Source organism: Sciurus carolinensis, chromosome 3 (assembly GCF_902686445.1).
Source record: "Sciurus carolinensis chromosome 3, mSciCar1.2, whole genome shotgun sequence".
NCBI classification, from domain to species: domain Eukaryota; kingdom Metazoa; phylum Chordata; class Mammalia; order Rodentia; family Sciuridae; genus Sciurus; species Sciurus carolinensis.
In genome coordinates this window covers 138,397,101-138,418,090 of record NC_062215.1, presented here as the reverse complement: position 1 = coordinate 138,418,090, position 20,990 = coordinate 138,397,101, and the positions used below count along the sequence as shown (strand labels likewise).

Here is a 20,990-nt window from a genome sequence, read left to right as displayed (position 1 = left end):
GTGCATAATGAAAAGGGTAAGGTCCTTTGTTCTAAAAGTAGGAGGAGGGTGTCTACCAAAGTAGAAAGATTTTTTTCCCCATGGTTTTTTCTCAACTTGTTATGGTTTCATTTTTATTTTTTTTGTGTGTTTGTGCTTTTGCTATTTAATGTCATTCTGGGCACAGAAAAATTAAATGTTTAAATTATTATCACAAATCTTTATACAGTGTAATGCAGATATGAGTGTTTAACTCATATGTGAAATCATCAAAATTATACAATTTTTCCCCTTTAAATCTTTTCTTTGATTGTTGTTTTTATTTTTGTTTTTCTTGGTGTTGGGGATTAATCCCAGGGCTTTGCACATGTGCTGGGCAAGTGCTCTACCACTGAGCCACAACCCTGCCCAATTCATTTTTCATAGCTCATGCATGGATATGTGTTTTGTTATCAGAATAGTAGAAACACACAGAAGAAAACTAACTCAACTGTTTTCACTTCACTTCTTGATACCCTCATATTCTACCTGCTTTCTTTACACTGGGTTCACTGGCAAGAAAGGACTGAAAAGGGAAGAAGCTACGAGAAGCCCTAGCTTTCCCTTTCCTTCTGTGTTCCCCTTTCCAGAATGTGTGATTGGCTGATACAGAAAATTAACACAAATAAGAAGGGATGTGATAGGCTTCCTTGGTTTTCCATGTTTCATAGGATGCTGTTAACTTCTTGATTCTTGAATTTTTTTTTTAGTTGTCCATGGACCTTTAATGAATGAATGAATTTATTTTTATGTGATGCTGAGAATTAAACCTAGTGCCTCACATGCTAGGCAAGCACTCCACAACTGAGCTGCAACCCAGCCCTTGCCATTGACTTCTATTTGTGTTGCAAGCAAGTTCTGGTTGAGACTGCTGTGACTCGGCTTAGTAATAAATAGAATACACTTGTCATGTACTTGCTCTGAGTTTCATTGACCGCCACACCCCACAGGTCAACAGGATGCTGTGTGCAGGGAGTGCTGAGAACCCTATGTGAATGGAATTGCAAGAAGAGGCTCTCCTCTTATGCCTGGTTACAATAAGGAGATGATCAAAGTATAATTTCACAAATCACATGATTTGCTGCCATAAGAAGAAATCCTGTGGTTTTTTTTCCACATTGTTTAAAGGATGGAAAAAATAATGGGATGAAATGTCACAGAGAATACACATGCTAGACGAAGCGTATTAACCACACCATAAATTCTGATTTGGTTTAGAATCCGACTAAAGTCTAGTTGTTCCCTTAGGATGGAAGCAGGCCTCCTTGGATATAAAGTCAAATTGAAGTTTGAGGCTACCTTTCCCTGACAGATTCTCAGGAGACAGAATTTGGCCAACACAACAGAGATCTCTGACAGCATGCAAGATCTTGGGATGCTTAGGCTAAGTGCCATGTTAGCTGGCCTCAAAAAATAGTTTTATAGCTGTCAGAGAAACCCTGCCACAGTCTAAGCTCTCAATCTGTCAGACAGAATATTGGGTTTATATGTGTTTTAAAGTCTAATTGCTGAGGCCAATCACTCACATATGTGGTCTGGTGAGATGCAATGTAACATTCCAGTGGAGGAGATGACACTCCACGTTCTCATCACAGTAAACACGTGTCACTCCAAACATGAGTGGCATGTTTGGAATCATTTCAAAGCTACCTAACACCTCCATTCATGTACCTGCTTCATCGTACCTTTGACTTAACTTACAAAACACGAGTTTGAACATAAAATTCTTGAGAATTTCAACATGGCAATACCAGAATATTATTCCAAGCTTAGTGATCTTCTAAATGGGGAGCTTCGTGCACAGGTCACAACCCCATGAAGCCAGGTCAGGAATGGTTTGCTCTGTTTTCCTTTTCCTTTTAATAGGTAAAGGGAGAAAACTCGATCATGCCATGTTAGAAACACTGAAATACAGCCTAGAAAAGAAAAATCTTATTCAAAATTACAGGTATTTTATTGGAACCAGAATTTTGGCTAGCTTGAGTATCAGATAGAAATAATAAGCAAATAAGACCTTTTAAGAAAGGTGTCAATGATCAAAATAGCTGCCGCATTGGACCATTTTCACCGATCTATTTGCATGCATACCAGGCTTTGAGCGCCCTGCCATTCTAAAGGGACATTTGCAGTTACTAGGTTTGCTTTATGAGCTCGTTTTCATGTTTTTCACCCTAACTACCAAGTCATACACAAGTAGAGCTGTTAGCTATAGATGTAAAAGTTTACAATTTACTGTTTCTACTTTTTTTTTTCTTTTCTTTTTTTTTTTAACACTTAGTACTTAGGAAAAAAATGCAAACAAAGCTGGAAACAAGAAGAAATGTGTTAGAAACCTTTGCTTTTTGTTTCCTTTTGGGGGAAAACAGCACATATATGCAGCTGAATTTTATGTTTTCCGCCATTTTTGGTATGGAAGCTTTATTAAGGCTGATTACAGTGACGTCCTCTGAGCTGCAGATGCAGGAGAAGGGGTGATGACCAGCTGCTGTGCACTGGACTAAGTGAACAGACTTCCAAAACGGAATGGCTGAGAAAGGTATGCAAAGCAGACATTTGACTCTAGATTGTCTGCATTCTGAGCAGTCGACAGAGGCAGGGGATGTGAATTAATAAGAGGAGGCAGTAGGCCCTGAGCCCAGTTGCCAGGGTCAAGAATCTCAGAAATTCCTCACAGGTCTCAGGAGAGGAGTAACTGTACTTGCATTTGCCTTCTCTTTCCATTATGTGATTGTTGCTGGGAAGCTCCCTTTATCATCTTGAAGGATGCATATGTTTACAGCACTTTAATTCTTTGGGGGATGAAGTGGATAAATGCATCATACATAGATAAGTAGTGTGGCTACCTACGGGTTGGAGTAATCTGACTGTGAGGCCATGAGTCCTCGGCGATAATAGCAGGGGATGTATGATCAGAGGTCAGGCTGAGCCAGGGCAACTCTGTTGCACTGACTGATAGAGCCTGCGGTTGTCCTCCTATACCTGTTTCCTATCTTCTAGGGATAAGACTTCTGGCTTTTGGCTGGGTACTTGGCTCTCCAGAAAAGACACATTTTCCAACTTCCCTTAGAGCTGTGAGCAGTCATGTGACTAGGTTGTAGCCAGTGGGATGAAAAATCACCTTCCCTTCCCTGCTCTTTGTCTTTTCTTCTATCTGACAAGAAATGCAGATGCAGTCGGGTAGCCCAGGGAAAGGTTATAGTCTGGGGGATGAAACAAACTTGAGGACTTCAGGGCTGAGCCACCTTTCAGCTCTGGAACACAAACCACTTCACTTCACTTTTGGAAGACAGAAATTGCTTCTATCTTAAGCCATTGTTATTTTAGCATTTCTGCCACTCATAGTTAAGCCTAATGCTTACTGAAATGGAGTATTACTGCAAACTTATTCTGGCTAGGCCTCTTCTGGACACAAGGGCTATCTCATAGAGTATACACATAGGTTCAGTGGCCTGTTTTTAATATCTCCATCATTATAACACAACAGAATGCCCTTTACAGAATACTCATCCCTTGGCACTTCAAAATATCATACAGCGAGTATAGGTATAGTGGTAGAGTGCTTGCTTAGCATGCACATGGCCCTGGTTAGTCCTAGCATTGCAGTTGCAACAATAACAATGTCCCATAAGAGGAGGCTCTAACAAAGGGGTCAGAAGTCAGGACAAAAGAAAGATTGGAAACATACAAGGTGCATTAAAAGATAATGATCTTCAGATCCCATACTCAAGGCAGGAACCAATGCTTATGAACAGCTAGGCTGAGTTAAAGGTGATGGTAAAATGGAAGCAGGTGGCTGGTCCAGAGAATAACAGGTGAGAGGAATGGGTAGAAGATATATTTAAAAAGCAGATTGTGGGGCTAGGGTTGTGGCTCAGTGGTAGAGTGCTTGCTTAACATGCATGAGGTCCTGGGTTTGATACTCAGCACCACATAAAAATAAAATAAAGGTATTATGTCCACCTACAACTAAACAAAAAGAGTTTTAAAAACTGGATGGTGAAAAATTAACTTAGAGCTTTTAAAAATGTAAGTAAATATTAAGTCAGGTGAAAAAGATAGTATTATGCCATGGTAGCCAGGGATATAAAATTTGACTTATTATTTTAACTAATACAATTCAATTAAATATCTAACAACATTTGGAATATAGTGCTCAAAATGTTAGCTATTAATATTGTTATTATGTCATAATAAAATAATTAATCCTGTTAATAACTTGTATGATTACTGATTAAATGAGGCATGATCTATTTATTTCATGATGCTTTTATTTCTGATAATTTTTAGGTTGACATTATTAAACATGAATAATAAAAGCATTACTCACTATTTTATTGAGTGTCTACTATATCTGAGTTTTTTTTTAAACTTTTTTAGTTGTACATGGACACATACTTTTATTTATTTAATTATTTATTTATATGGGGTGCTGAGGTTCAAACCCAGTGCCTCACATGTGCTAGGTAAGTGCTCTACCACTGAGTCACAACCCCAGCCCCTGAGATGTTTTGCATACATTATTTTATTTGCTTCTTGCATTTCCTGAGAGATGGCATAAATCATGTTACCAGAAAGTGAAACTTTCAAAGAGATTATGTGGCTTAGTGTCTAGCAATATCCACATGGTAGTGGTGGTGAATCTAGGTCTGTTTCACTCCAAAACCATGCTCTTTCCCTTAGACTGATTTTTACTCTTTTCTTGGCAGCAAGGTAAACAATATGTCAAGTTGTATTGTCAGTTCACTTTGACTTATTGTTTCCTTTACCTAGGCTAATGGTCCCTCCTTTTTCTGTTGTAACTCCCTACAAATACCACAGATGGATATGTGTTTAACTAAAACAAAGAATTTATGAAACAGCATTTGCCTTATTATTATTTTATTATAGTGGACAAGAATTATGCCATAGTCATGTATTTTTATCACATTTTAAATCCGTTAATGAATATGTTGTTTCCTAGCTACAGGTCAGGGTACTTAGTCATAAGTCAATGGGTTGTTTCACTACAGTGTAGTATATGATTGAAAGATGGAATAAATTAATAGTTATGGGAAATGTGAGCAACAAAACAGTAAAGTATAAATAACTTATAGATAGGATCTAGAAAAGAAAACTATTATTAAATACTATCTGCTTTTATTTGTGAACTTAATACCACCATGAACTATTATTATTATAATATTTGTCACAAATTAAGTTTCTGAAATTTAAAACTATTATTTCATTACAAAAACTGAGTTATAGAGATGAATAACAGTGAAATCTAACAATGGACAACAATGCTTCAGTGAAACAGCCAATTGTCTTGTGACTAAGTCCCCTGATCTGTTGCTAGGAAACAGTTTTCTTCATCCTTGTTTCTATTGCTTGGTACTGGGCTGTATTTCTTAGTACCCCCCTGGCAGCTGTCAGATATCAAGCATTCTTACAAATACACATCAGCTACCAAAGTAATTAATTAAGTACTCTTGGGTAGGCAGTGCTTACTAGATATTAAGGAAGGTGGTCCCTTACCTAGGCTAATGGTCCCTCCTCCTTCTATTGTAACTCCCTACAAACATCACAGATGAAGATATGTTTAACTAAAACAAAGAACTCATGAAATGGTATTTGCCTTTACCAAGAAGGATGCTTTCTGATATTTTCTATTCTTTTAGGTTAAATTTTAAAATAATCACCATCCACTAAATTGAGCCCAGGACTTGATAATCTAAGATGGAGATATAAAATTCTCTAAACAAAATTATTGACCCTAAACAATTTTTGTTTCATGTCCATCAGTTGCACAATAATAACAGAAGAGCTATTCCAGGCTAGAGAATAGTGATTGGTTTAGATCTGAGGGCAGATGACATCCCAAAACTTGCATGGAAAAGATATTTTATTTTTCGGTACTGGGGATTGAATTCAGGGACACTTGGCCACTTAGTCACAAACTCAGTCCTATTTTGAATTTTATTTAGAGACAGGGTCTCACTGAGTTGCTTAGCACCTCACTTTCACTGAGGCTGACTTTGAACTCGTGATCCTCCTGCCTCTGCTTCCCAAGCTACTGGGATTACAGGCATGCACCACTTCACCCACTCTGGAAAAATATATTTTAAATGCCATTCACTAGACTATTTTCAGAACTAATTTAGAACAATTTTTAGTAGTAGAGACTATTATCCACAAGGATACAATTCTAAGACTTTCTATAGAAATCATTTGAAATGTACCTAAAATATTTAGTGTTCTTGAGCTCTTTGTTTTTAGAGGAATTTTATTTCTACTTCTGTGATCAAGCATGGCATAGTACTACCTGCCTTCGGTTATTAGTCATTGATTTCTACATTCTTACCTTTAAAAATAATTACCCAATATTTGTACCTTCATTTTTCATAGCAGCATTATTTTATTTACTTCTTTTGTAGTGCTGGGGTTGAACTGAACCCAGGGCCATGTGCATGTTAGGTAAACATTCTACCACTGAGCTATATCCCCAGTTTTTTTATTTTAAGATAGGGTCTCACTAAGTTTCCCAGGCTGGCCTTGAACTTGTGATGCTTCATAGCAGCATTATTTACAATAGCCAAAGGTGGAAGTAGCCCAAGTGGCCATCAACAGATGAATGGATAAACAAAATGTGGGAATACATGTCGTGAGATAGTATTCTGCCTTAAAAAGAAAGGAAATCCTGATACAATCTATTGCAACATGGATGAACCTTGAAGATAGTATGCTAAGTGAAATAAACCATTCACAAAAAAAGACAAATGTATGATTCCAACTACGTGGGGGAGGTACCTAAAGTTGTCAAATTCATAGTGACAACATAAAATGGTGGTTGTCAGGGACTTGGGTGAAGAGGAAACGGGGAGTTTTATTATGGAGTTTGGGAGGATGAAAAAGTCCTGGAGTGCCTTTGCTTAGCATGCACAAAACCAAGTTTTGGTTTTGATTCCCAGAATTGGGGGATGGGGATTGGAAAAATCCAGTACTGTGGCTGGAACAAAATGAGGAAGGGGGAGAGTGTTTTAGTTCATTTGGGCTACTATATCAAAATATCATAAACTGGTAGCTTATAAACAACAAAAATTTATTTCTCACATCTCTGGGGCCTGGAAATTTCCAGACCAAAGCAGATTCAGTGGAGGGTGAGGGCCTGCTTCCTGACTCATAGACTGCATCTTCTTGTTGTGTCCTGACATGGTGGAAGGACTGAGAGGTATCTGTCAGTCCTCTTTTATAAGGACATCATTAGGGCATCAGCCTCATGACCTGATCATTTCCCACAGGCTCTCCTCCTAATGCCATCAACTTGGGAGTTAGGATTTCAACATATGAATTTGGCAGTGGACACAAACATTTAGACCATAGCAGAAAGTAAGAGCAGTTCACTTCTACTCTGTGGGTAAGTGAGAAGGGTGGATGCTGGGTGTTATAGATTGTGTAAAGCATTTGACTCTTAACCCTGAGAAAGTTGAAGAGCCACTTGGAGGGTTTTGAACAGAACAGAGACATGATCTGATACTTTTGAAAAAGGTCATTCTGGCTTCTGCATTGAAACTAAGGTGTATGGTGGCAAGTTAGCAGTTTACTGCAATAATCCAGGTAAGGCATAAACGGGGCCTGGAGCAAGGTGAGGGGTAGGAGTCGGGAGGGATGGTGGAATTCTGAGTATATTTTGAAAGTGGAACCAAGAGGGTTTCCTTAACGATTGTTGTGGGTTTTGAGAACAAGAGATGAATCAACGTTTTCTTGAACTCTCAGAGACTGTTCTTACTGATGTGCAGTTTAAGCTCCCTTTTTACCACTGTCCATCAAAGTAACCTAGCAGATTAATCTCTATATCCATTTTCCTGTAAAACACGCTGACCATCGCCAGGATATCTGACCTTTGTGGCCAAGGGACTCCTCTCTACAATGCCTCCCTACCATCCCCCCACTACTCTTCTTCCCAACAAATGAGTTCTCTGTGAACCAAGAGTTACTGACTTCTAAAACTCTATGTTCTAATTTTACTTTTGACAATGAAAATGGTTAATTAAGTATAATATAAAATAATAGAACATGAGTTTAAAAACAAAGAATTGAAGGTTTGGGTAAGGGTTGATTAAGGTGGATCTTAAATTACTGTATGAGTCAACTGTAAAAACAGAGGGAAAAGATAACAAAAATACAGAATGAATATGTCCTCAGACTACTTTGCAAATATTTTTAGGTTTTTCCTGTAAACTAATTAAAATTAGAAATCATGCTCACCTGGGTGTGGCTTATGCAAGAGAAACAATGACCTACCAGCAGACCCAGGCTCAAGGAAGGGCTGTGGCTTTCTGGCAAAGATTGACAATGAACATACAGTTTCCCCTCAGTGCTAGAAAGTGATTCGTTCCAGGAACCCCTGTGGATAACCAAATCCACAGAAACTCAAATCCTATATATAAAATAATGAAGTGTTTGCAAATAATCTATTCATACCTATCAATACTTAAATCATCTCTAGATTATTTATAATAACTAAATTCAATATAATTGCAGATTACTTATGATATCTAAATTCAATATAAGTGATACTTAAATAATTGTTCTGCTGCATTATTTAGGGAATGTTGACAAAAATACTGGACATATTCAGTACAGATGAAAACCTTTTTCAAATATTGTCTAGGGAACAATGTCAACAATACTGGACATATTCAGTACAAATTTTTTTCAAATATTTTCTATCCAACAGAGATTGAATCTTGGATGCAGAAGCCACAAATATGCAAGGCTGATTGCATATAATAGGTGCTTAAAGAAAATATTGATTCCCTTTTCTCTTCAGCTCCTTTTCCCTTCCAATTAATTGAGGAACTGTCTGGATCTCATTGAAGATGGCTGTTCTGCTGTGTGTTCTTGATTATTTACATGCTCCGTCGGTGCTCTTGGTGGCAGCATATGCCTTTTTCTTTCCCCCCTCCATAGTCTGTTTCCATGATGATTGCATTTGGAAGTGGGAGTTTTCATTTCTACTGTGTTTTGTGAAGAATCAACTGACTTTGACTTCAAATTAACCTTTAAAATTAGACTATGAGTGACAAGATAAGACTTGACAGCCCACAACCATTGAGCACAATGTAAACGTCTAAACACTAATCACTAAATAAATCACTGAATCTGCTATATGCAAAAAAGGTGTAGATGCAAAAAAAAAAGGAAATGTGATTTCATTTGTCGAAGAAATAACTGCACTCCCATATTCACAATGTTCATGATATGCAATCAATTCCTGATTGTGTATCATTGAATGCACAGATAAAGAAAATGTGGTGTATATATACACAATGGAATACCATTGGCCTTTAAAAAGAAGGAAATCCTGTCATTTGCAACAACAGGATGAACCTAAAGACATTATGAATACAAATAAGCCAGGCACTGGAAGGCAAATGCCCCATAATCTCACTTTAAAAATTTTTTTCATATCTATCCATCTATCTATATACACACACACATATATTTAGTGATTGTAGGTGAACACAATAAACTTATTTTTACTTTTATGTGGTGCTGAGGAATCGAACCCAGGGTCTTACATGTGCCAGGCGAGTGCACTACCACTAAGCCACAACCTAGCCCCCATAAGCTCACATGTATATGGGATTTAACAAGGCAACTCATAGAAGTAGAGAGTAGGATGCTGGTTACCAGGGTCTGGAGTAAGGTGGCGGGGACATTCGTCAAAAGATACAAAATTTCAAAGAGATAGTTAATAACAATGTATTGTATACTTGAAAACTGCTAATGGAGAATATTTTGTGTTCTCACCACACACACAAAAATAATAACACAATGCAAATGTTAATAGCTTGATGTAGTTATTCCATGGTGTATGCATATTCCAAAGCATCATGTTGTACAACATTAAGTATATGCAACTATTATTGTCAACCTTTTTTTTTTTTTTTTTTGAGTTTAAGGACAGAAGGAAAAAAACCCAACTTTGTTATTTTCATTCCTTTGTGATTGCAGAAAAATGGAGGAACATCCTTTGGCCCCCAGAGGGCGCACAGTGATCAGCACTGAGGGTTTGATCCCTCTGGTGGACACTACAGGGTTAGCAGGGCGCTAACAAAAACAAAACCCAAAACCCAGTAACCACAGTACGTGTCCATCTCAGAGAATATTCAATATGGGACACTGGTACACACAAAGCTACCTCTTGTGAAGTGTAGTAAATACACAAAAATCATAGAAATCTCTACTCCATCCCCTTCTGCAGAAATGGAGTCTGTCTCTCTTGGGTCTCTGTGTTATCTATGGTCTTTTCCCCTGGCACTCCCCTCCCCAGCACCCCACTGCCACCCCCTCTCCCCCTTCCTGTGTAAATCTCTATCTAATTCCCTCACTGTCTCTGAGCAGGTGGGAGGGAGTCCACAGTGCTCCAACCTTTCCTTCTTAAGGGAAACAATAATACTATTGAAAGTACATGGATTTGGGTACATTATGGAAATTCAGTTCTGGATGTTCCAACACAGGCTAAAACTGCAGATTTTCCCTTCAAGACAGGAGACAAAACCCATGGAAACCCTTCCTGTATTCTCCCTAATATTTCAGTGACAGTTCTTCTATAGACAGTTCTTAGATGTTTAGAGTAGTTCTATGAATTGAATAAGATTTTTTCCTTTCTTCAATATTTTATTGAATAAGTTTCAAGCAACATTAACATCATATTCACTGTAAGAATATCATACATCAATTTACTGCATGAATGTCATTAATTTACTGAAATTAACATTATGAACACATAATGGAAAAATATTCCTCCAAAGAGGAAGGTGAATGTTAGCCATCAATAGGACAAAACTATCTTCAAAAGATAGAGATAATGGGAAACAGCTGCAGTTTGGCTTACATGTATTTTGAGGTCAGAGACCTCTACGCCTGTGTCTCCAAAGGTGCCAGGTGTTGGACAAGGAGGCTCAGGAACGTCTCCAGCCGCTCCCTGGATCTGTATGCGATCAGTCCTCCCTTGTTGGCCCAGCGATCCACCCCAGCGGCGCCTTGGTTTTCCCTGTGGTACAGCAGCTGTGGCAAATCCAGCCCCCAGTCTGGATTCCTTTCTAAACATTCTTTCATGTCCACCATTCCCCCGCCCATGGCCCTTAGGATGGCATGAGCAGCACAAGAGTCCCACTTGAACGTGGTGTCTTCTGAAAAGATGTAAATGTCAACGAGGCCTTGGACAACACAAAGGCTCTTGTAACCAGCCCCAGCCGCCCGGAAGATCCTTTCTCCGCACACGCGCGCTAGCGCAGCCTTGATGCTCTCCTTCTCGCTGGTACTAATGACTGCCGAAAAAGCAGAGGACTCTGACTCAGGGCTGGAGTTCTCAGTCCGCTTTTCACTGCCATTTCTTTTAGAGATGGCATGCTCAAGTGAATGGATATTGGTCCCCATGTAAGAAAGGCCCCAGTAGCACTGTCCTTTCCACCTATGGAAGAAAAAGTTCAGTCCATAGAGGTGATTTGCACATTTGTTTTTCATGAGTCATATTGCTTCCAAACTTAATAAAATGAAAACAAACCAAAACCCAGTTCATCCTAGCATAATGAGTTTTACCTCCCCTAAGCCTAGAAATAGATATCAAGTAGCTAATTCAGTTTTAAAAGCTACTCTTATGCATGCGTCTGCCTGTGCTGTTGCAGAGTTAGGAATGCTTTCACTTCTACTGCATTATCACATCAATCTAGGACAACATCAAAATATTTGTTTGCTTTCCAGTCTCCAGAAACACTGCAAGCTTTTATTGCCACTTTTGGCATTTAAAGTTTAGTAGGGGAAAAGATGAACAGGTAAATCAATCTTCAAATGTCTTACAACCTATAACAAGTTTTTTCATTTTTTGGTTACTCCTTTTTATTCTCTTGCTTACCCAGTTCCACTTTGGCTTCTAATACCAAGAAAGATGGGACTCAAAATGTTATTATTTTGATCAACAATAGCAACAATAGTACCTTCCATTCATCGGTTCTTAACATACATTCTATGTTGGAAATTTTACTGTTTACAGACCAGGAAATGGAGACTTAGAGAAAATAAATAAACTGCTGAGGCCCACCCAGCTGGTAAGAGGCACAAATCTGCATTCAAACCCAGGTGGTCTCACTCTAGAATCTGTGGCACCAAGTACTTTGGTGACCATCTCCATTTCTAGGCCATGAGTATGTCTCATCCGGCCCCAATTCTTTTTAATTTCCTAATGACCTTTTAAAGATGACACAAACATATTTTTGGTTTGGAAGAAAACAGAGGTAGAAGAAAAAAATCAAAATTCCAGAGTTGTAAAGAGCAAACTATTCTTCCCTGAAGTGACTCAAAATTCAACAAAAATATGTAGTTCTATATAAATAGAAAAAAATGACCTATTTCAATTTTTAAAAAGTTAAAAAACAACAACAACAACAACCTTAAGCTGCTTCTATTTGAACCCTGCCTGCCCTGGAATCAACCCAAAGCCCAGGCCATGAATCAGAGGCAGATGGTGTCCCCACCACCCTCTATGCTCTGTTCAGGAGTCTGTGGGAAGGGCAGAGGGAGAGGAGGCAGAAAGGGAAATGATGCTGACAGCATTCATAAGGAGAGATGCCCCAGAGGTAGGCTCTAATCCTGGTCACAACTGTCGACGTTTTCATTGGATATTTTTCACATTTTGTTTTAAGTTTCTTCTAAAATTATACAAAAAGTTCAACTGGCTATATAATTATGACAGATGACATCTACCTTGGTCCAAAGTGTTAGAAGACAATTTTAGTACCATTCTAATTTATTTATTTTGTGGTACTGGGGATTGAATCCAGGACTTCACACATGCTAGGCAAGTGCTATACAACTGTTCCATATCCCCAGCCCTTTTAAAAATTATTTTGAGATAGTGTCTTGCTAAGTTTCTCATCCACCTTCAAACTTGTGACCCTCTTACCTCAGCCTCCCTAGTAGCAGGGATGACAGGGACATGCTACTGTGCTCAGCAGCACCATTTTTAAAATCTGGTTCTGAGTGCATTCTAGAAATGGAGAATAGGGTTGCTATATCCCAAATGTAAACCCATGATATCTCCGAGAGAGTATTTCTTTTAAAATTTCTACCTCGCGTGCACTTTGGCCAAATAAAATTTTGCCAAATCCAGGACTGAAAATAGAAAGAACTTTAATTCAGACATGCATACTTTTAGTGGGAACACCAAAATGTATGGTGGGAATATCATGTAGTGATCATCCTGACTGTAAGCAAAGCTGAGGAAGTAAATTCCAAAGACCGTAATAGACAAAAATGTTCATCTTTTACCTGAGAGTGTTTAGGTCTTGTGACACAAAAGGTTGATTGATGACTCCCATCAGAGGCACCCCTGTCTGTATGTCATAGACACCAATTAAAATAGTGACACACTGAAGTCCAGAGGGGAATATTCCTTGGTTGGATTGAGTATCAGCAGAACCTTTAATATACTGATAGGTTGAATCTGAAAAATGAAGTAAATGTGTTGGGGTTCAGGTAAAGATTATTTAGAAGATTATTTAGAAGATAATCCTGAATACATCTATAAATTTTACCCTATGTAATCTCTCTTTTTTAAATATTTTTATTAGTTGTTGATGAATCTTTATTTATTTATTTGTATGTGGTGCTGAAAATCAAACCCAGTGCCTCAGACATGCTAGGCAAGTGCCCTACCACTGAGCCACAATCCTGCCCCATAATTTCTCTTTTCTTCTAATTGACTTTAGCAGGTTTTAACTCTTGGATCTCACCTGTATCAAATTGTTACTTGGCCTCCTGTATCTCACTCTTAAGCTGCTTATGTTTCATTCTCCTGACTAAAGAGAACTGAAGGAGAGGACATGTCTATAGTTCCTGCGGCATGTAGTAGAGCACCTTGCATATAATAGCCCTCAAATATTCGTCACAGGTGGAAAGCATTTAAAAGCTAACAACTCAGAATAATGGATGAGATTATTTTAGAACTATTATTAACCAGAGGACTAGTACAATGAGAGATGGAAAGGCCTTCTCCCAGCAACCTGCCAGAGGCAGAATTATCTTTTATTGTTAGTATTATTTGGTTCCTCAGGTTTCAAGAGGGAAAGGCAATGATGGTGGCATGAAAAGAAAGAAATTAATGGTGCTCTTGTGAAAAAGAAGTGGAAGAGCTGTTTCCTCTTCAGAGATGGATATGCCAGCAGGCACCTGCCAACGTCCAGGGGGTTAGCACCCAATTAAGGATGAGACTGGCAGAAGATGCAGAGAGCTAGAGAACAGAAACAAGAACCAAGAAACAACTGGGTATGATTGTGCAAGCCTGTAATCCCAGGATCTCAGGAGGTTGAGGCAGGAGGATTGCAGATTCAAAGTGAGTCTCAGCAACTTAGCAAGTCCCTAAGCAACTTAGTGAGACCCTGTCTCAAAATAAAAATTAAAAAAAGGACTGGTGTTGTGGCTCAGTGGTCAAGCGCCCCTGGGTTCAATCCTTGGTACCAACAAAACAAAACAAAACCAAGAAACAGGAAATTCTTGTCCTTCAGAAATCATAATTGATGTAATTTCCCCTTAAGTAATCAAAGATTTTGGGAAAGACTCTTAGTTTCCACATACATTGACTGAATGTTATGCAATTCTCTAATTAAAACTCCTATTTCTTTCTCTCTCTCTTTTTTTTCCTTGATGAGGTCATGCTATGTTGTCCAGGCTGGTCTAGGACTCCTTGGATCAAGTTACCTCTTGCTTCAGCCTCCCAGATGGTCAAGACTAAGGCACGCACTACCGAGCCCAGTCAATTAAACCCATTTTTATAACACTGTTAATGTTCTTTCATGATGGAAAGGGTGAAGGAGTTTGTCTGCTCAGGAAAATGTGTCTGGTGGCAAGAACACAAGCAACAACAGGTGTTGGCGAGGATGTGGGGAGAAAGGTACACTCATACATTGCTGGTGGGGTTGTAAATTAGTGCAGCCATTCTGGAAAGCAGTATGGAGATTCCTCAGAAAACTTGGAATGGAACCACCATTTGACCCAGCTATCCCACTCCTTGACCTGTACCCAAAGGACTTAAAATCAGCATACTACAGAGACACAGCCACATCAATGTTCATAGCTGCTCAATTCACAATAGCAAGTTTGTGAAACCAACCTAGATGCCCCTCAATTGATGAATGGATAAAGAAACTGTGGTATATATATACAATGGAATATTACTCAGCCATAAAGAATGATAAAATTATGGCATTTGCAGGCAAATGGATGAAATTGGAGAATATCATGCTAAGTGAGATAAGCCAATCTCAAAAAACCAAAGGACGAATGATCTTGCTAATAAGCGGATGATGACACATAACGGGGGGTGGGAGGGGTTAGTGTTAGGATTAGGGTTAGGGTTAGGGAGGGAGGCAAGAATGAAGGAAGGAAGAACTGTATAGAGGGAAAAGAGGGGTGGGAGGGGTGGGGGGAAGGAAAAAATAACAGAATGAATCAAACAACATTACCCCATGTAAATTTATGATTACTCCATGTACAAACAGAGAAACAACATGTATCCCATTTGTTTACAATTAAAAAAAAAAAAGAAAAAAAAATGTGTGTGGTGGAATATGGCAGGGAGGTGGGAAAAAATGGGGGAGCATGCAAAATATCTGGGGTATGGTATTAGTGGCATCACTGAAGATAAGGACCACATTTTTAAAACAATGAGCAATAGATTGTGTTCCTACCACAATAAAACAAAAAACAATGGTAAGATCTACACAGGCTTGCAAACTGACTGTTTTTCTTGATCAATACTGTTCTGATTGTTGATTTGTTTAACTGAATTAGTAATCAATGGTTAAAAATTGGGAACTTTTGGGCTGGGGCTGTAGCTCAGTGGCAGAGCACTTGCCTAGCATGTGTGAGGCACACATATAAAAATAAACAAGTAAGATAAAGGCAGGCTCTTCATCTATAACTATAAATTTTTTTTTTTTTTTAAACCTTGGGACCGTTCACTTAAGACCCTGGATTTTGTTTTTTTTATCCTCCCACAAAAATCTGAAGATCTGGCCTGTACTCCCGAACAGCACCATGTGCTCTCAATTGTCATAACTGCTGTCACTTCATATCCTCACTTATGTACCAGTCTGGCCCGTCTGTGAGCCTGGGTAGTATATTTGCACACCTGTTATAGACATGGGTATAAATGTACATATGTGCATAGACATAGTATATGTATATACACATATATCTATAACCAACACATCATAATACACCTCAACTCTTAGCATTTTGAAACTTTAAAATTTTAAATCTTCTAGAAGAATTAAACTATACTTTCAATCATTTTTATTTTTCCAAGCCAAAAAAAAGAAAAAAGAAAGAAAGAAAGAAAAAGGATTGTGCAGAAGAACAAATACACAGGAAACAGAGCAAACATATTCTCCTGTACTTACCTATGGGATCCACCCAAATTCCTATAAGGTCCTGTGGAATGTTGATCACTATCGAATCCAGAGCTGGGTCAGCAAAGGCGACATCCTGATGAACAACCTTGGCTAGTGCTTCGGATGCTGACTTGTTACCATTAAGGACTTTGCTAAGAAGTTGTGCTGTTTCTTCCTCTGTTGAACACAGTTTTATGGTAATCTTTTCCCCTAGAAAAGACAAACTAAAATCCATTACATCTCAAGAGCTTCAGTGGAGAAAGAACAACAGAGGGGTGGGAGTAAAGAGAGAGAAAGAAGGAGGCTGCAAAAGCCATGCCCCTGCATTCGGTGAGGTCAACATATCCACATCCATGGATCCTAAGCCTGATGACCACCAGAATCACCTAGGGAGCTTCACGAAGTCACAGATGGCCAGTCACCTGATGCCCTTAATCTCAGGGTGGGGTATAGGCATTGAAAGACTGACTCCCCAGGAAAATGTCAACATAGACACAATTTTGTGTCAATTTTAAGAGGGTTCACAGACCAGTTAAAAATCCTTGATAATTAATCTTTATTTATTTATTTTTGTCTTTTTTTAATTTAATATTTTAAAAAGGCAAATTAAGAGTATAAAAAGAAACTTCAATGAAGAAAATAAGAAACTCTTTAAAAAATTAAGTAAACATGGCACTTTGGGGCTTTTTAGATATACAGACCCATACTCCTAACTACCCTATATGTTTCAGGGACCAGCTGCATCTGTTATCACCCAGGAGCTTGTTATAAATTCATAATCTCACTGGGTGTGGAGGCTGAGGAAGGAGGATTGCAAATTCAGTGCTAGCCTCAGCAATTGAGCAAGACCCTGTCTCAAAATAAAAAGTAAAAAGGACGAGGAGTGCAGCTCAGTGGTAGAACACCTTTGAGTTTAATCCCCAATGCCATTAAAAACAAAACAAAACAAAAACAAAAATAAAAAAGCAGAACTTCAGGCCTTATACCAGACCAGACCTACTGGATTTTAACAAGATCCTGATGTGATGATATGATCAGTAAAGTTTGGGAAGCACAGTATGAATCTATTACAATGATGACCTTTTTTTTTTTTTTTTTGGTGGTGGTAGTGATTGAACACAGGGCCTCACACATGCTAGGTAAGCACTCTACCCCTGAGCTGTATCCCCAGCCTACAATGATGACTTTGAATCGGCAAGAAACACTTAAATTCAAATTAAATTAGACTATTAAAGTTAGGGAATAATAGTATTAATAAGTGCCACATACTGAACACTACTTTGGGTTTACTAAAAGTTACGGGATCATTGAAATGAGTAAATCATATCATATCACTCCTTGGATTAAAACAGGCCAGGGAATCCCCACCAAACTTGGAGGGAAACCTGAACTCTGGCCAAGATCCCATCCTTCCTGGACTCACGCCACCCACCACGGGTCTCTCCTCTTCCCTGCTCCACATTTCTTTGCCCTTTCGACAAACAGGAAAGTAGATGTGGAATGGCTTTGTGTCCCTATAATTCTGGATAAGTGATGTATTGAAATAACTTTGTAAAATAGTCAAATGTAGGATGTTTAATGAGGAATTCTTGTGAGTTAATCACAGGAGTTATTTTTAACTTTCAACTAACTCTCTCTTCCTACCGAGTGTCTATTATGGTTTAGATATGCGGTGTCCCCGAAAGCTCATGTGTGAGATAATGCAAGAATTTTCAGAGATGAAATGAATAGATTATGAGACATGTAACCTATGTCAGTGGATTAATCCACTGATAAAAATAAACTGGGTGTAATTGTGGACAGGTAGGGTGTTGGCTGGAGGAAGTAGGTTACCTGGGGCCTTTTACCATGATGTTCTGCCTCACCCGGGGCCCAGAGCTGTGGAGTCAGCTGTCTATGGAGTAAAACCTCTGAATCTGTGCGCCAAAATAAACTTCCTACTTGTCACGTCTTTTGATCACAGTGATAAAGAGAGCTGACTAAAGCAGTATTATTAGAATCAAGTACATTTTTAATGTATTGCTCACGAAGGAGACTTAAAAAGGTTTTCAGAGTTAATCCAGAAACTCATTTTTTTCTTTGTAAAAATTCATTTTCTTCCTTTGTAAATGTGTTTCCCAATATTTGACTATTTGTCCCATGAACAATGTTTAAGATTCATTATTTTAGTCTTCTAATATTAAAGGGTTGTTTTGTTTATTTTTTAATCTTATTTTTTTTGGTGGGGTTCTTTTTTTTTTTTTTTTTTTTGTCTTTTTTGGAACTGGGGGTCGAACCCAGGGCTTTGCAAATGCAAGGCAGACGCTTTGCCACTGAGCTACATCCCAGCCCTAGTCTTCTAATATTAAACAAATAAAAATTCCAAACTAAAAATGAAAAATTTCTCTGAAAATAATCAGATAGATTATGATATTTTCCCCCAAACTGCCATGGAACATAGAGGTCATTGGAGGGCAATATGCCTGTAGGAAACAAAATAAATAAGATTAAAATCTTGGCATTGCTAAGTGAAATAGGCCAAGCCCAAAAAACCAAAGGCCAAATGTTTTCTCTGATAAGTGGATGACGATACATACCGAGGTGGGGTGGCGAGGGGCGGGGAGGAGAAGAATGTAGGAACTTTGGATGGTGTAGAGAAAAATGGGGCGGGAGCGGGTGGAGGAAGGAAAGCTAGTAGAATGAAACAGACAGTATTACCCTATGTATATGTATGATCACATGAATGGTGTGAATCTACATTGTGCACAACCATAGAAATGAAAAGTTGTACCCCATTTGTGTACAATGAATCAAAATGCAGTCTGTAAAAATAAAAATTTAAATTAAAAAAACAAATCTTGGTATTGGCCCAGCACTGTGGGGTGCTGTGGTATCTCCAGCCATTCTGGGGGAGGAAGCAGAAGGATCACTTAAACCCAGGAGTTCCAGACCTGTCTGGACAACATATCAAGACAGGACTCTGAGATTCTGTCTCAAGCAAAATAAAAACAAACAAACAATAACAAAACCAGCTCGCCACTAAGTTACTTCAGAAACAATGGCTCAAGATCACTGAGCATTTCAGGGTCAAGGGCTCCCAGGGGGTCCATAAAAGGACTTAGACCTGAAATTCTCTGTACATCCATGTAGCTGTGCATCTTTCTGGGGGCATCAAATAACCTCCATTAGGTTCCCAAAGGGCTGCGCAACTTTTCCAAAAGGCAATTTATTAATTATTTAAATGCCACAGATTTATATTTAAAATGATGCATGGACATGCTGAATTATTCTAAGAGATCACATCTCTCTCTTAAATGACATGATATTCTGAGGTACAGATTGAATGAAGCTTCACATTCAAATATGTACTGTTGACTTCGAAAGGTTTCCAAACATCCACGTATTTCATGCGGTAAGTTGGAGGTCAGAACCCCATACCATATTTAAGTTACCAAAATACATTAAGATTTTTATACTTACCCAAATCATTAGTAAACTCATTAGATTCTTCTCCAAAAATATTTTTTTCCAAGCCTGGAAACTGAATGATTCAGAATATGACAAAAAGCAAAACAACAAAACCCCCACACGTGTTCAATTCCCAATAGATTTCCATTTTACATTTCAAGTTAAACAGCACAATTAGATCTGAATTTCAGAAATTTCTAACTGTATAAACCAATTCAAATATAAAAAATGACACCAGCTTGATCCAGTGCTTAGTTCTCTAATATTTTCCTGTTTCTTTGCCTCTCTAAAAAATCCAACGCCATGTACAAACAGAGAAACAACATGTATCCCATTTGTTTACAATAATAAAAAAATAAAATAAAATAAAATAAAAAAATTTAAAAAAAATCCAAATCATGGTTGAAGTCTGGTTTTCTTATGTCTTGTTATCCTCCTATGGAAGGGCCCTAGAGCTAGGATGCTTGCAAAGGAGATATTGTAACCATCATCTTAAATGGCACCTTAGTATCTTGTATAAGTTAATATTATTGATCAAGTGCCTGAAATTATTGAGACTAGATAGAAGAGATAAGAGGGTAATGCTGGATTTTATTTTTCATTTCCAAGTGTGTTTCTGCTCCTGCCAGAAATATCATTAGCTTTCAGGCTAGGAAGATACAGGAAAAAAAAAGAGAAATACTTTATTGACCAATAATTTATATGTCAATATAAAGTGAATAAATTGAGTCAAGTAAGAATCTTCTCTCATCTCTATATGATCAGGAAACTTTCAAATACATTTTGCTTCTGATCCTCACTAGTAAGGATCATTTTTCTCAAAACATTTGCTGAAGCATGACTGTAATCTTCAGGAAGCTGAGGCAGGAGGATGTCAAGTTCAAAGTCAGCCTCAGCAACTAAGTGATTCCCAAAGCAACTTAGTAAGACTTTGTCTCAAAAACAAAACAAACAAACAAACAAAAAAGAATGCTAATGTGGCTCAATGGTAGAGAGTTCTGGGCTCAATCCCCAGAACTACAAAAATTAAAGTTAAAAAATAAAAATTGCCTTGTGATATGCATGATGTTCGTAGGGAACAAAAGTAAGGAA

General features: G+C 38.2%; 1 protein-coding gene across 5 annotated transcripts in view; it reads right to left on the bottom strand.

The window, feature by feature from the left end:
* Positions 1-10,394: 10,394 nt before the first annotated feature.
* Positions 10,395-20,990, bottom strand: part of Inpp1 (inositol polyphosphate-1-phosphatase) — a 34,023-nt gene continuing 23,427 nt past the window's right edge. For all 5 annotated transcript variants that reach the window (XM_047547564.1, XM_047547562.1, XM_047547566.1 and 2 more), the window contains 4 exons: positions 19,911-19,971; positions 16,461-16,661; positions 13,330-13,504; positions 10,395-11,476 (listed from right to left, as the gene is read on the bottom strand). In XM_047547564.1, coding sequence (XP_047403520.1) covers positions 10,921-11,476; positions 13,330-13,504; positions 16,461-16,661; positions 19,911-19,971 — 993 coding nt within the window. In that variant the 3' untranslated portion in view covers positions 10,395-10,920. The remainder of the gene's footprint in view (positions 11,477-13,329; positions 13,505-16,460; positions 16,662-19,910; positions 19,972-20,990) is intronic.